The sequence below is a fragment of the Excalfactoria chinensis genome, chromosome 7, assembly GCF_039878825.1.
Source record: "Excalfactoria chinensis isolate bCotChi1 chromosome 7, bCotChi1.hap2, whole genome shotgun sequence".
Classification (NCBI taxonomy): Eukaryota; Metazoa; Chordata; class Aves; order Galliformes; family Phasianidae; genus Excalfactoria; species Excalfactoria chinensis.
In genome coordinates this window covers 4782098-4798658 of record NC_092831.1, presented here as the reverse complement: position 1 = coordinate 4798658, position 16561 = coordinate 4782098, and the positions used below count along the sequence as shown (strand labels likewise).

The window sequence follows — 16561 nt, the reverse complement described above, 5'->3', positions numbered from 1 at the left end:
TAAAAAATACCCAGAAAACCCAAACCTAAAAAGACTCTCATAATTTTCCTGACGTGATACGTGACAGATTTCCAACACTGAAATCTGGATGTGAATTAGATTTTATTACATTGTTGCATTCAAAGGCTTGAAGTTCTGATGAAAAAGCCGCTGTTTTTCTGATGTGATAATGTGGTGGAGAATAGGCTCCATAAAAGAGGAACGCAGAATGCAAACTGGCCGGGTATAAAATGTCCCTTAATTGAAACACCTTTTCTGAAAGCAATTTAGGTATTACAAAGTGATGTTATAAGAGGAATAATTAGAATGTGGTTTGATGCAATTGGAAGCCTAGTTCAAATAATCCCTTGAAGCATCTCAGGCTAGAAATTATTATGACACCAAGAGCAAACCAGCATATTGAGATGGCACGTATATTTCTGAGTTCCAAAAGTGTAAGAATAGGGAAAGCCTTTGTCATAAAAAGAAAAACACAACAACAAATAGTTTTAATTGACGTGGTTATGACATAATTGTTTTTATTCTTAAATTGAAACAGCTTTGCCCTCATTTGGGCTTATAAACCAGTTCTGCTTACTGATTTATTAGAGAAATGCGATCTTTCATCTTATTTTGGTAACTGCTACTTTACTGCAATCAGTGCAACTTTGAAAACTGTGTTTTCCCATTAGTGTTAATGAGAACAGCGAGGCAAATAGGTTAAGATGTACCTGATTAATCTTCATTTTAGAAGAATGAAGACCGGTGGTCTCCTGTTCCCTTGTACTTGCCTCAGGGTAGGAAAGCAGGATTAGCACATTCAAATATTCTTATCAGCAAAAGTATCTTTTAAAGCCCCATTGCAATAGAGAAAAGGTGTCTAATGCAGTGCTATAGAAAATAAGAGCAGGCAATCTCTTTTTCAAGGGATGAAGGATGTTACACTGGAAAGTTCACAGGAAAACAAAAGGATGTAGTGCTCTCCTGGCAGTTCCCAGTGTGCTGGCAGTTTTAAACATAGCACTAGGCTTTTGATTATGGTTTTGAAGCTGTCAAAGCACTATATGTTTGTACTTAGTGTTATTTAATGTAAGCAAGAATGTTTGATGTTCTCTCAAGGGTGCTTTTATATGACAAAGACCACGTAACATACGTCATAGTATATCTCTCGAGGCAGCAGAAAATGGGTGTAGAAGTGAAATACCTTACAGCTGCATCCAACTAGCCTGGGAGAGCTAACAGGGCTTCCTAGGAAAGATACTTCATGGCAGGGCATCCACAGTCCTTTTAATGCCATTGACATTTGCACGCATACCTATTGTCTGCCATGCTCTTTGCAAAGTGCCCTTCTGAGAAAGGTCCAACACAGAGAGGGCATATACATACATACATACATACATATATATATATATATATATATATATATATATATATACAGACACACACACATATAAATATATATATACATATACACAGACAGGGGATTGTGAAAGACAGAGAAGTATCAGGCTGTTCTTCTGAACTATGAAATAGATTTTCCTCTTCTAAAACTGTTATTGCACACAGTGCATCAGAGGGGAGAGAGAGGGCTAGGGAGGAGATGAATGATCCATATTGAACATTTATGCTCTTTAAATTACCTTTAATTTACAAAGTCCGGTTGGATGGGATTCGCAGGCCTGGCAGACTGCGTCGTACAGGGTCAGCACTCTGGAATTACTGTACTGGAAGCCATCATCAGTGATCTAAATGATACAAAAATCATCCTTATAAGTAATAATGTTCCATATGGAGACTGTCTGCCCATTTTGGAGCGTATACTGTTGCACCCTTGAACTGGATGCCTGCCAGTAGGACAAATTAAAGCACTTGTGAGTCGCTCTACTGCAAGCTAACAAATTGCTTAATGTTCCAAAGTGGAAACTATTCATTAATAACTAAAAGATCTTTTGGCTCGGCTGGCATTCAGCTTTTCTGATTGCCACGAGGTGCTTCTTTCCTTAGGTTTTTATTTATGTCTTTATTCAGTATGATTGTGGAGGCTGCATGGAGGCGAATACTGTAAGGATGTATTCCAGGAAGGTGTGAAATGAAAGTAAGATATTTGGCTGAACTTTTGGATCTCTTTCTTACTATATGGTAAATCAGTTAGCAATAACCTTAAGAAGAAGAAAAAAGGAAAGGATGCTTTATATTAACCTCTAAAAAGTGCTAGGGTGGGTAATACCAGACAGCAACGGTTCTATTTCTATTTCCATAGGAAGGTATATTAGAAGGGCAGCCATGTACATGTAGGCTCTTTAGAAAGCCTTAATTTAGGCTGGCAGTTTTAATATATGACTACTTACGCAATATAAAAGTTGATGTGAATTTTCATTTAAATTTAATTTTCTTTTTCCCCGATAAAAGTGAAAAGATAACAGAATAGTGTGGAAACCCCAAATACAAAAATACTTGTTGAAGAAGTAAAGTACTGGTACTTGATCTAGTGGTTTGCAACCCTGCCCGCAGCAGGGGGCTTGAAACTTGCTGATCCTGGAGGTCCCTTCCAACCCAAGTCATTTTATGACTCCAAGGAGCTTATCCTCCTCTCTGTAAGAAGAACAAACAAAAGAGGCAGCGCTCCAGGGCTCTCTCTTCTCTGAACTGCATTGCTTACAAGCAGCAGAACTTCCATTAGGAATACATTATTCTTAATGCACTTTATATTCCATTTCTCTCTTTAACCAGAGCGTCCAGTGTTGTTTCAGTGTTAGTGCACTAATAATGGGTGAAATGAATAGACAGGGAAAAATATAAAAAGCTATAAAATAGACTTAATTTTTATGTCTGAAGTGCGCATTGTGAATGGAAGGTAACTGTTTCCATTTCTTTTTAAACCTGTATATATATATTTTTTTTTTCTACAGATTATTATAAACTTCTATTTTGATGCCTTTTTAGAATTGGGTCCATTTACGGTTGTTTCAATTGCTTTTCCATTAGTCACCTTAGTGATGTGAAACAAAGTCCAAAAGCAGCGATGAGAACTGAGCTGGGGCAAACCTCTATTCAGACTGGGTTGACCCTTAAATGCCAAAAGCTTGCTGAGAGCTGTTTCTTGCCTGTTTGAATGCACGTGTCCCCTGGAAAGGGAGAGCTGCTGCTTCTGGACCAGCAGTCAGGACAGGGAGGAGGTCTTTCCTTCTACCCAAAGTACATTTCATGCACCATGAAGTTATCTTGGCTGCTTGTGTCGCTCATCATTGAGATACAATTTGATTCATATGAATGTTTTATAAATGAGAAATGAAAGCTGTGAGAACTTGTTGAATTCAAATTCAGCTTCTGCCACTCTGACTTGTAAGCAAATATTTTTCCTGCTCCTGACAAATACAGGCAATGATAACAAATTCAAGATAATCACAGAACTGCTTCCCAAATTAAGTAAGTGCCTGCCTGGCTCTTCCACCCCTTCACGCAGGTGTCTGCATGGACAGCCTTTCTCAACTGCTGCCCAAGTGGGAGTTGTGTATTGGTATTTAAACCCATTTGATCCCATGAGTTGTGCTGTAGCCCACGTAGTCTTATCGACATGCAGCACCGTGCCATGGGAAAAACAAGTAAAATGTGAAGCACGAATACATAAAAGAGCACTGAGAAGAGCTTGGGAAGCTCTTGTTCCCCCAACATCGGCAGTGAAAAAAGCTTATGTGAAACTCTGCTGATTCCCTTGAAATTTGCTTTGAGACTGAGGAGAGATTCTTAAAATACTGAATGTTGTTTTTTTTTTTTTTAACAGAAATATTTATTATGATTTTGGAAACAAACTTTTCCCTGCATTTGAAAAAATATCTATTAATATAAACATGAAGTTTAACATTGCAGTAAGTTATACCCGGAATTTTCTGCAGTGCAAATTTTTGAATGCTTGTGGAAATCTTTTTGACCCCCCCCCCCCCCCCTTTTTTTTTTTAATCTTGAAAAGATCCATCATTTTGTTCTCTGTGCTGTCATGTGTTGCTCACTGCCTTTGAAACCAAGCTCCGAGTTCTGCCTTGACAGTTCATTCAGCAAAGAAGTCCATGGGAGGACTTGGGTTAGCATGCCTAAGTGTGGGACCGAAGGGATTTAAATGTGCAAGCATTGCCAGCCATAGTGCTGGTTCTGCTTCAGCATTCAGAGGTGAGGGGAAAGGCAGCAGGCTCCCAAGCATGGAGATTTCTTTGAACTCAAAAATTTTGCACCCAAGTGTTTTATTTTTACACGTGGCAGTGGTCAATACACATCTGTAGTCTTTCTTCCATTGCAAGATATATTTCTCATTTAAATGAATTCAGTTTCAGCAAAGGAACTGTATCTGCTGAAATAACCAGTCAGGCTGAGAACTAGACCAAAGCGAGCAGGCACAAGGTCAGCAAGACACCAATGTCTTAGAAATATTTAAGTATCACAAAAGAGGCTAAAATCACAGCAGAGCTGACCCAGCTCATGCAGGCACTGTACACACAGCCATCCAAGACCACACCATGCCATGCCTGCTCACTGTGCAGTGCAAATAACTGCCTTGAAACCAGGGGTCAGAACCACTTTGCACTTGCTTCCTAATCATGAGTTTGAGATGGAGTTTCCTGAAATGAAATACTAATGATTAACAATTGATTAGTCCAGCTACATCAATCTCAGGTGATTACCTGGAGAAGTGATTGCAATTTGTGCTTTGGGATTGTCTACATAGACACCTGTTTTTATCTCCCACTGTTTTGGTTATGTCTTTTCCCCCATCTCCATGACATCAATGTGAGGCATCTCCTATTCTGAAGGGATGCACTTGCACTTTGCATTTTTAATTTACCATGACAACTGATTTTCTTCTTTTAAATCATGTCTTAGAAACATAAGAAGAAATTCCTACTTTCACTTGCCATCTCGCGAACGGCTCATCGCCAGCTACAAAGTGCACAGCCTCCATCTCTGTAATGTTCAGGAGAGGAATCTGGCAGTCAACAGCCTTAGAGCTGAGAAAATCTGCTCGTGTGGTTTCATGATCTCTTGATATCCATTCGCCGTTGAGATGCTACAGTTAAACAGAAGGAGAGTGCAGAAACTGAGGGCTCATACAAAGAAGTTCCAGTTGTCAACATATGCTTATATTTCTAATTAATAATAGAAGGCGTTTACAGATGGTTTATTAAAAGAGGTGATGTTGTTACTATAACCACAGCAAAAAGCCATCCATGCTGCTCTATGCATGCAGGCGATCTGTTGCTTTAGGAAGGCATTTTGGATGAACAGCTAGGATAAGCCAGGGGAAGGTGGTGGAGCAACACTGTGGTTGCTCCTAGAGCTCTGCAGCTTGAGCACCTTCTGATACCTTCAGGCAATGTTTGCTGCTGAGCTAGATTGACTGCATCATTGACTACTTGCTCAGGGCACGTGATATCATCAGTGAGCAAGGTATGCTAATCTCAGCTGTGTCTTGTTACGAATGAAAGGGATCGGGCTAAACATCTTCTTATGAGGTAGATTTATGAGATGAATCCAACATCTCCTGTCTGTGCATGCAGATGTACCAAATAATTCAGTCCTAGCATTGCCCTTGTGTTCATAATGAAATTGTTAGCAGAAGAGATGGGTTTAATAGTCACTGGAACTTGTGACTTGGTGTTGAACTATTGGAGCCTATAACTATGTGGAGGAAGCCTTGTATTTATCTGCAATGCTTAGCATTCAAACAAGTTTAAGAAAACAACCAATGCAATGCAGATGCACAAAATGAGAAATAATAGTTGTGATTTTGGGCTTCACTGGACTACAGTGTAGCTGAAGCACACAAGAGTCAAACAAAACCCCGCAGAACAAAACTGACAATATGTAGCTTTGCATTTCCAAGGCATCAGGAAAGGGCTGAGCTTCTTCAGCTGCCCCCCACTCATAGCAAACATGTCAGTAATGGGATCTGTAACTACTGCGGCAATGGGAAGGCAGTCTGTACTGCTCAGGGTTGAGGAGTTTAATGCAAACGTGCCACAGCATGACTCTATCATCAATACTTGATGAGCTCGTGGGAAGTTACTTACAATTAATCTGGTGACTTCACAGTGCAGATGGGGAGAATCCTTGAAGCCAATGCCGAACACCCGGACACGGCTGCAGTCAGAGGTGCGAATGTCACATAGGCCCCTGTTTTCCAAGCTTGTGATTTCCAGAGCTTGCTCTGAAATGACAGAATTTAGACTGTAACACGTGCTGTTCCTCTCTGGTTTATCAGAGGTTTTGTGGTGGTTGTTATGGTGTTGCTTTGGCTGACCCTGTTGAGGCATTGACTGGGAGGATGGTTTTTATGGTGTAGTGTGTGGAAGCATCTGGGTGGGAAGTGGTGATATCTGAAGATGACTGAGCCACCAGATTCCTCATAAGATGAAACATCTGTGTAAAAGGCATTGTTTTTTATTTAAAAAGCTGTGGGTGTAGTAAAAATAATGGTCCTCAAAGGAATGCTTGCTTTGAGGGTTAAGTCTTTAATGGGTGATATTCAGATCTTTGCAGTGTCAGCACAGGTTTCACGTACTGTGTAAGATTCCCTTAAATCCTATTTTGAGGCCTTAAATGGGATTCAAGTGATGTACAAGTGCTGTCCCACTTATGAGGTGGATTTTAACCCATTCCTGTTCTTAAAATGTTTTATGATTCTCAGATAAAGTTTCATTTGCATGCTGTTGTGCTTCAAGAGTTCATCGTTTAAAATTGCTCTTTGCCTTCATAGTGGAGATACTTTACAGAGTCAAAATGAAGGGTCATTGTGCAGCAGAATTCACGTCTTTGTCTCAGCCGAAGTTTAATTGTGCAGATGTTCAGCATAGGCTCTGGGATAGCACAGCACTCGGCAGCTCTCTGACACCCTCTGTCAGTATCAGCAGTCTGTCAGGACCACGGCCTCATATTCCTTGATAACATTTGTAGTTCTCATGGTCAGGAGAAGCCATTATGATGACAAACAATATGAATCCCAAACAGTATTTAACAGCAGGAGCATGACTGGGAGCCCTGGGAGGCACGGCACGCTCCTGCATGGTGTACCATGAACTGTTTGCCTCCTACATGGCAGGTAGAGGCTGCAAAGGCTTTTCTGGTTTCCTGCTCCATCACCATTGCACTGGCAAAACAATATTGCCTATCAGTTTTCTCTGAGCTGTAGCTTATCTAAAACAGAAGCTTAATATTTTAATGGTACATTGGCTCAGTTCTGATTCAAGGGGCAAAATGCCCTTTGCTGAGCCGATAACCTTCCCCATACCTCGCTGTTCCTTTAGGGCTCTGCCATTTACGCTCTAAGTAGGATGAATGCTGTTTAAACATTGCCAGATTGCAGCCCATAACAGCATAGCTGCATGACTCTCATTTTTTTTTTTCAGAGAAAGGAAGGAAAGCAATATAAATGTGAGCAATAGTGAAAAGATTTTTTATTTTATTTTATTTTTTTTTTTTACTTCTAAAATGCTTCTTTTTTCTCTCTTTCTTTCTTTTTGGTTAGAGATTTTATTGCAGCAGTATTAACAGCGCTGTTGGACACTTTGCAATATTTACAGGAAGAGAAATGGTTTACAGCTTAGCAGCGTTCGTGTTAGTTGTGAATTCCTGCAATGTACAAAAATATTAGTCAGAACGGCTTTGATAAATTGCTTTCTTACGTGGTTAGTGCATAAAAAAATAATTAAAAAAAAAAAAAAGCTACATTACGTTTTTCATGAGATTTTAATGGTTCCCCCTACTAGTACTGAAGTAGCTCAGATTGCATTAACAATTTCATTTCACTGCGGCTTTTCAGGCTTCTGTGGGTGAAGTAAAACCCCATTACTTGGGAGTGAGCGAGGCACAGGAGCATGCTTCAGCAGCCCATCCTTCTCCAGCGCCAGGCTTACAGGCTGGTTTCTTGCTGATGAGCTCTGCGTGCTTTCGAGAGGGTTCCTTACATGTCTGTGTCCTTACATCTCAGTGCTTTCTGAACTGACTTTGGAAGGAGCTGACTAGAGAGGTGGTGGAGCCGGAGCTGTTCAGGAAATGTGGAGGTGTGGCACTGAGGGATGTGGTTAGTGGTCATGGTGGGACTGGGTTGATGTACTAAGTGATCTCAGTGATCTTTTCCAACCTTCATGATTCCATGATTCTGTGACTTACAATCTCAATAGAGAATTTCATATTTCCTTCACTCAAACTGTTGTATATGCACTTGTGTGCAGCATCTTTAAGTTGGTCTAAATCTGGAGGAAATACGTTCCAGTACATGTGGTGGGTACCTTCTCCCAAGATGTGTGGGCTGGTGTGGGTTAATCAGGATGAAAAGGAGAATTCTTTGCTGGTGGAAGGGGTGAAATGCTTATGTAAGAAGGATGCAGTTTGATGAAGGCAGTTAGGAAAGAAGGGAATAAAGCTCAGGCTTTAGACTTCAGTATATGCAGCCCATCACTTTAAACAATGTTACTTACTTTAAATTTAATGCTTTTTGAAAATGAGACATCACAGTTAATGGATGTAGGAATTTTAGGCGTTTCCTTTGAACATGGTTTTCTGTCTATCCCTCTGTCTTCTATTTTTGGCATGTGTGAACCAGTTTCAACTGAACGTGGAAGAGGAAATCTCAGTGATGTTAACTATAGAGAAGCGTCCTGGCAGTCAGTAGTTGGGTACTCACCCATACCTTCTATGGGGAAAACTCAAGTAAGGCTGTTGCTCTTTGCTTCTGGTGTTAGTGGAGGGGAAATTAATGAGCCTATGTATGACAAATGTTCAAGGGCCACAGAGTTTCATATGTGGTGAGGAAATTAAATTAGAGAGCCTGAAAAGGCCCAGCATATGAGCTACCAGTAGTTCAGCAGAAAATTAGTGGGGAGGAAGGCAGAAGTAGAGGGGGGAGCTGGGGAAAGTCACAGAGGTGAGAGCAAGGCCAAAAGTTCAGGTATTGACAGAGTCATGGAGGTATGACAAACAACGTGTGATTTCTGTGTTGGGGCATGCTAAAGAGGAAGGAGACAGTCCACCTCGTGAAGAGGGCTTTGACTTCAAGGTCTCTTTTAAAAGGCCCCTTAGATCTTGGGTAATTAGATAGAAACATGGGTTCAGTTCCACTTGGTTGGTGATGTTTGCTTTGTGCAAAGCAACAAGCAGGGAGCAAGCCCCGTCCCATTGCTTCACTCACAGAAGGAATGTACTGGAAAGAGCAGCAAGCTCAGTGTTGCTGATGGTACGTGCTCTTTCTGCAGGCATTTACGTGAGTCAAACTTGACAAGGAGCACAGACTACATAATAGATGTAAAAAAAACCCTGCGTGAATACTCAATTGGTTTTATAGGTATTTGCTGTAGTGTATTATATAAATGTGCATAGGTATCGAAGTAAAATGTCGACATTTGACACAAAATCAAGAGTTTTGTAAAACTACGCTTATTGAAATCGTAGTGATGGACAGGTATAGTTCATGTTTGATTTCTGCCTTTGATTAGAAATATATCCTAGCACAAATAAACATCCTTCTGCACTGTTTGAAAGATACACGTGTAACTTTGGGCTTGGAGCAGCAGACCTGAAATCAAAACTGGCAAGAAGTTTGTTCAAATAATAAGAAAGGAATGGAGTGCCCCCGTTTCTTGCTCAGGGTGATAAATAAGCACCTAGGTCATGAAAAGCAAATCAGGCACCATATCATAAGCATCAGAGGGGATCTTTATGCTGTTCAAATGGAAAATTGTCCCTGTTAATAGTCCAATACAATATTTATAAAGCAGGTTTTTAGAAGCAGGTGGAGGCACACAGGCCAAGCTCACTTTGCTGTGTCCTGATGTGGCTGGTTGCAAGCCAGCCCTGTGCTGGAAGTTATCAAGCTGTCTGAGCAGGCTCCAGGGCTTACTGGCATGGCTGTGGGTGCCCGGATACACGACTGAGAAGGGTCTGGCAAAGGCAGCCTGGTGCTTGGTTATCTCACAGCTTGGGCAAAGCAAGTCTGAATCTGCCTCCTTTCAAATACATCTAAAACTATTATCTATATTTAGTGTTATTACAGCAATCATATGCACAATTATTGAATGTATTATTCTGGAATTCATGATGTACTTAACCCACAGCTCATTTGAAAATCCTCCCTAAGAAAAAAAAGGACCAGCTATTTTATTCTCTTTCTCAGGATTTTTGCACGCCAGTTATTTCCCTGGCTTCTAGGTAAGGAGCATGCTTGTCCCTGCTTGTAAAACCCAAAGAACTTGAGTTTATCCAAGTAGCAAGTTACAGACGAATGTTCTTTAGCTGACGTGGAGAAGACCTGGTTTTCTGCTTTGATGGTCTGTGGTATCCAGGGTGCATTGCAATGTGTGTGTTTGGTACACATGAGCCAAGCTTTGCAGTCAGGTTACATTCTGGGTCATGCTGGGTGGCCATGAAAGGTGGCCGAAACCTGAGATCTGAACAGAAGCCTGAGAGAATCTATCCTGAAAGTCATCCCCGGTAAATATCACATTTGACTAAATCCCCATTTACCTGCCATTCTTTTTACTGATTGTTTCTCTCTAAGTTTTCTGGTTTGTCATATCAGCAATCAGTGCCAGGGACTGCGGTGAGAGCAAGAGCAAGCCCTGGCAGAGTGTGGCAAAGGCGTTATGTGAGTACTTTAACTCCCTGCTTGTGAGAAATGGACTGCTTCAATTTCACACTGAAAGCATCCATGTGCTGTTACAATATGGTAGATTATTTTTGCTTTAGAAAGCTCACTGTGACATTTTATGTCTATTTGATCTCTTCTATTTTTAAAAGGCTCGCTAGCAATTTACTTCAGCAATAGAAGGGGAAGAAAAGTGTGCTGTTAACTATAGAATATTGCCTCTTTTCTAAATGGCCCTGAAAGGTGGTAAAATATAAGATCTGGTTTGCACGTTGAGAGAGCTCATTGTCATACCAAAGCAGATCTCATTGTCAGTCTCTTGAAGGCACTTCAGAGCGGGACCCCACAGAGCAGCACACCATGCAAAGGCTGCTGTGATGGAGCTCCAAGGGATTTTGGCAGGAAGGGGCTCGTGGGCATCGTCATGGATCTAATGGCCAAGCTAGTGTTTTTAGTATGTTTTTCCTTCTTTATACTTATTGAGTTGGAGTAAGATCCAGGTATTCTGAACATTTTTATTCACAGTTGTTTGAACGCTATATATATGTGTATAACATAAAGAAGGTGACAGTCTCTTTTTCAGGGCCTGTTTTGACAGGAGAAGAAGAAATTCTTTCAAAATAAAGAGGCAAGGTTTAAATTGGACTTAAGGAAAAACAGCTTTTTACAATAGTGAGTGCCTCTAGTGAGGCACTGGCACCAGTTGTCCAGAGAAGTGGTGGATGCCCCATCCCTGCCGATGCTCCAGGTCAGGCTGGATGGGGCTCTGAGCACCTGATCAAACTGTATATGCCTGTGTTCAAAGCAGGGGAGTTGGACCAGATGGCCTTCAGAGGACCCTTCCAACTCAAACAATTCTATGACTCTATATACTGATAGGTTCTAGAATAGACTGTGGATAGATTTATAGGAAATAAAGCACAGCATAAAGAAGTTTTAGATTTACACTTAGTTTTTGCCTTTGATCAGTTTAAACTGGACCTTTAAACATATAGTAAGTCTTAATTCTATGGCTCATAAATTTATCTTGCTTGGGTGTGTGTGAGTATCTGAGGAAGGAGGTTGTTGTTTGTTCCGAGCTTTTTGTTTTGCTTTGGTTTTAACAAGATTTAAGGCTGAAATTTCCTGCAAACAGCATGGTTTAAAGAAGTTATACACATGCATCAGTATTGTCTGGCTTGGGTCAGTTTAAATCAGGTCTGTAATTGTGTAAACTTCTCCAGCATTTAATTCTGTGTACTTCAGAAAATGGCTTTGTTTAACTGCACGTCTCTCTGAACCTCCCTCACTGCTTTGCATTGAAGCAAATAAACTAATCACCAGAAGCAGCTAATCTCCTTGATCTGATTTACAGGAAATGGTATGGATCACTAAGCATGCAACCTTCCATGTCCCTTATCACCAGGATTTGGTATCCTTTTAAAACTTAGTTTCTATTGACTTTGTAACTATCGGGCTAATCGCACTTCTACAGCTCAGCCAGGTCTGTGCTTTGAGTGGAAAGAACTGGGAGTTAAACCTGTAGACTAAGGATGGTATTGATGTTTGTCTTTTTGGATGTATATAGTGTCTGCTATATCAAAAAATAAAGTAAAATCGCTATGAAAAGAAGAAAAGCCTCAAAACTGACACGAAGCCTGTCAGTCCCTGAGAACCACTCAGAAAACTGTAGCAGAAATATGTTTTCTGTGACAGAGAAATGCCTGTCTCCATCCATACAAAAGGTGGTGTAAATTAGGGGGTATCAGTGGTAGTTTAGCCTGGCGTCACTTTTCCTTTTAAATTATATTTGAGTAAATTTTTGGGGTCAAAATCGATAGGTACTTATTAATCACATGATTTCATTCATCTAAGATGCCGTTGTTAGCAATAGTTAACTTGTTACTAGTTTGCAATTAGCTGAGTAGCAGTAGTCGTTAGCTCATACAGATGAGGCCCACTTCTCTGTGGATGTCTTGGTGAATGAAGTGCAACATTTCTAAACAAACATTTGAAAATATATGAATTTTAAATTTCCCTTATAAATTGGTTTAACTGGGAAAAAGCTGAGTAATTGAAGCTAATAATATTACCTAATATGTGTTTTCATATTTATTTTTTAAACTCTTTTTTCCTGATAAGCTGAGGAAAGAGTTGGTTATTAAGCACAGGTAACATCACTCAAAATTAAGGTTTTCATATTCAAGTTGCATATAATCTCTTTTGGATAGTATTGATATCTCTGTGAAAACTCCTTCATTTCTTTAATGTCATCCTGAGGAATGTGAGAATAAATTCATAATGTCTTTAAGCGCTAAGTAAAGAACACAGTCCCAGGGAAACTGAAGCAGTGTATTAAACAGTGTTTTTGTGGCTACGGTATATAGGGATCTGCATGAAGTGTTCCATGCCTTACAGACATTATTACTGAAGTGTATTTGATAGAAACAGTTGAGTTAGTTTCCAAACCGTAATCTAATAACATTGCCTCATTTACTGTCCAGCAGTTGTCAAATGAACAAGTACACATTCAAGGGAACATGGGCAACACCGGCATAGGAAATTTTCAGACATCCTTCCTCAGTGGGATAGATGAGAAACTCAGAATTGTAGAAAGAAAAAGCCAGTAATCAGTATGAGCAAAAGGAGAAAAGAAAGGAACCTAAAGAGACCTAATTTTTCCTCGATAAGGTAAACTTAAAGTACTAGTAATGGTGACATTGCTAATACTGTATCCATCAAAGTCAGTGGAATTTTTGTAATGAAGGGGAAAATTAAAGCTTATTAATTGGCAGGAAAAAAATTGAATATTTAAAAGAATAATGCTCATTTAATAATTTCATCTTTACGTAGTAATAATACTTCTCTTTGGGCCAGAAAATTGTAATGGTAGCACTGTGGTGCTGTGCTTCAGTACCATATAAAGGGATTTGCCCGATCAGCCAAAAGCTTGGTGGCATATATTTGCTTATTTACTAATCTACAGACCAGTTTTAAGGAGCAGTCAGTTCCTGTGGAGAGGATCAGGCAGAAATGCCATTATTTCAAGCATTTATCTATTTCTGAGGCACTTACGGAGATATAAATGGTTTGGTTTTTCACTGAAGGTATGTCATACCAGCACTGCAGGCTGGTAGCAGAGGCTACCACCTCTACACTGCTGAGTAGTGTGTTTCTTCGTAGACATCCTGCTGATTTAAGGAATTAACTGCTTTTTGTTGAAGAGTTCGGTATGTGTTCTATACTTTGTATAGACTAATTTATGCACAACAAGCTTCTATTGACCCAGTACACCCTAATGACTCCTTCTATGCTGCTGTGAAGTATCACACCAGCAAAGCATGCATTATGTGAGCTGAAGAGAAGCCATTTACTTGACAGACTAACGGCACTTAAATAACCATAATGGCACCATGATCTGGAGTGTAAAGACCACTGAACTGATAGAAGTAGGAGAAATATTTATTACAAATTCAATATGTTCGAACACAAAATCTGAAGAGCAGATGCTTGACTTAGACAACTTAAATCCACTGTCCCATTTCACCTCAGGATCTGAAAACAATTCAAACCTTTAAACGGCTCCTTCACGTTTCATCCTTAGAACAGGAATTAAGCTTTAAAATCAAACATAATTGTATAAACCATGAGATTAATCCAGTACTTTTCTCATGAACCTGAAAGTGTTTAAGAAATGTGTGGATGTGGCGCTGAGGGATATGGCCAGTGGTCATGTGGGGATGGGTTGGTCTTCGTGATCTTAAAGGCCTTTTCCAGCCTTTATGATTCAATGATTTGAAGTCCCTGCCTTTGGCCTGTAACAGCTGACCCATTGCTGCTACTCAATATAATTTTATTTTAAAATACTTAGGATTTTAATTACAGCATATGAAGAGGACTTGGCTGAAAGCAATATGATGAATTCAGATAGGCCTATAAATTAAATTAAGATAGGTCTATACATCCCACGGTTGTGGATGGGCTCAGGGGACTTGTATAGCAGTGGTTCACAGCCCTGAAAATGCACCTGGGATTGGCAGAATATATTAGGAACAGCATCCAAATGGACAGACACACATTGTGATGAGAAGATTTTTCATCTCTAAGTGTGCAAGATAAGTGTTAACTTTCCATCTTCTCACTGTCCTTTTTGCTCACTTCTTCTCCTTGCTGGCTGTATTTTTTTTTCCAGAACTTTCCACATAGAAATTTAAACTTCAAGTGTCATTACCTCACTGAAACTAATTTGTCCTTATTATTCCTCATTACCTTTTATCTTGTAATTGCTCTTTAGAGCTTCATACAATCTGCATATTACACTCCTCTAAGTGTGCTTTACTAGTCCTGACTTTTTTTTTTCATAATCAACATGGTCAATATATACAAACGGTAAGCACCAACCTGATTTGCTATACACAGTAATTGGATTCTGCGTTTAATTACAGGTGGTAACGACATTTTAAGCACCTTATACAGGTGTTGGGGGGGGGGGGGGCGAGTGTGGGAGGTGGTTTATGAAATGTTAAGCAACATTAAGATAGCCTGAGCTTCTGGAGCATTGCCAGATTTCAGAGGTGCCTTTCAGCTCCAAATTGCAGTTTTCATGGGAGGATAATTATAGCTTCGGCCACCTGGACCGCTCCTGCTGGAGGCAGGCGGAGCGAAAGAGGGCAGGTTTGCATCTTCCCTCTTTTATCCATTTCTTTTCTCCCCCTTTAAATTATTCCAAATATGTTACAGATTTTATCCTGATCCCTAAAAATACCGCGTGGCCATCTTTGTTTTTAGTGTGCGTGAGCTGGTCAAAACCAGTGGCAGAACACATTGTTCTGAATTGGCAATGTAGCTGAGATTGGGTGACCTTGGAAAAGATACTTGAATTATATTGATGGTCTCCTTGATCTTAGGGGAGTTTTAATTCACATATAAAATTTCAGCCAGAGAAAATTAGACGGAGATTTGTTTTGGAGCTAATGAGAGAATATATGGCCAAGAAGAGGAGTTGCCTTCTCCTTCATTGCCTTCCTTACTCATGTAATGTAGGAAAGTAACTTTTTCCTAGCAGTGGAATTTAAACATTAACATGTCTGAAATCAACATAATTCTTTTTTCTGTTTCTTTCTTTTGAAAATACGTTCATTTAAACTTAGAATGTGTAAAAAGACATTCTGTCATATTCAAGACATTGATTTCCTTTATAGAAATCAAAAGAGGCAGCAGTTTCATATGTCCTGCAGGACCCTAAATCAGTTCTTAATTTCTACTCCTTTTCTTACCTTGCTATGCAACCTGTGCTTATTAACAAAGAAGCCCAAAGGCTTATCCTGCTTGTGCCTGCACTGTGAGGGCTGCCTGCACTCAGTGGACAGGTCAGGCTGTGTGAGCTGCCTGTCAGGGAGCTCAAGCTGTTGCCGTTAGAAGATGCAGCTTTATTTATGAGATTAATCTTAATTCTTCGTCTCTAATAGCATTTTCTGGTGTGAAATCCTGGCTTTAGTGACGTCAGCAGGAGTCTGAGGACATCCAATCTTCTGAACTGGTATTTAAGAAGCACATCATTATTCTGCCGTACTGCAGTACTTTTGCTTGCAAATAGATATTACATCATATGCTGTTTGAGTAGTACATTTCTGCCTGTGAAATGTAAAAAGGAGCAGATATCTTTAAAGAACTTTGCCAGTAAAACTCTAAAATCAAGAACAGCTAAAGGTGAAGCTCGTACTGGTACTTATATCTTGTTTGTCTGTACTGAATTAGCTAGCTGACCTTTCCTAAGCATTATAATGTCTGAGTGATTGAAGTGCCAGGACTCAAATTTTATTTCTCCTTGTAGGACATATGACCTCTGTCTAGATGTGTAGGTTTCCTTTACAATGTGTTTCCAAGATCAGGTACTTTTATAGGTACGTAGTTTCTGTATTGTTATATATAGGAATAGAGAAAACGTATTCGAGGTCACTCAGAAATGAATTCATA

The 16561-nt window shown here is 39.9% G+C and overlaps 1 protein-coding gene across 1 annotated transcript in view; it reads right to left on the bottom strand.

Moving 5' to 3' along the window:
• LOC140254805 (von Willebrand factor D and EGF domain-containing protein-like) overlaps positions 1–16561 on the bottom strand; it is a 158901-nt gene that overhangs the window by 65395 nt on the left and 76945 nt on the right. Inside the window, exons 12-14 of the mRNA XM_072341846.1 lie at positions 6039–6175; positions 4874–5035; positions 1620–1724 (exon numbers count right to left, since the gene is read on the bottom strand). Coding sequence (XP_072197947.1) covers positions 1620–1724; positions 4874–5035; positions 6039–6175 — 404 coding nt within the window. The remainder of the gene's footprint in view (positions 1–1619; positions 1725–4873; positions 5036–6038; positions 6176–16561) is intronic.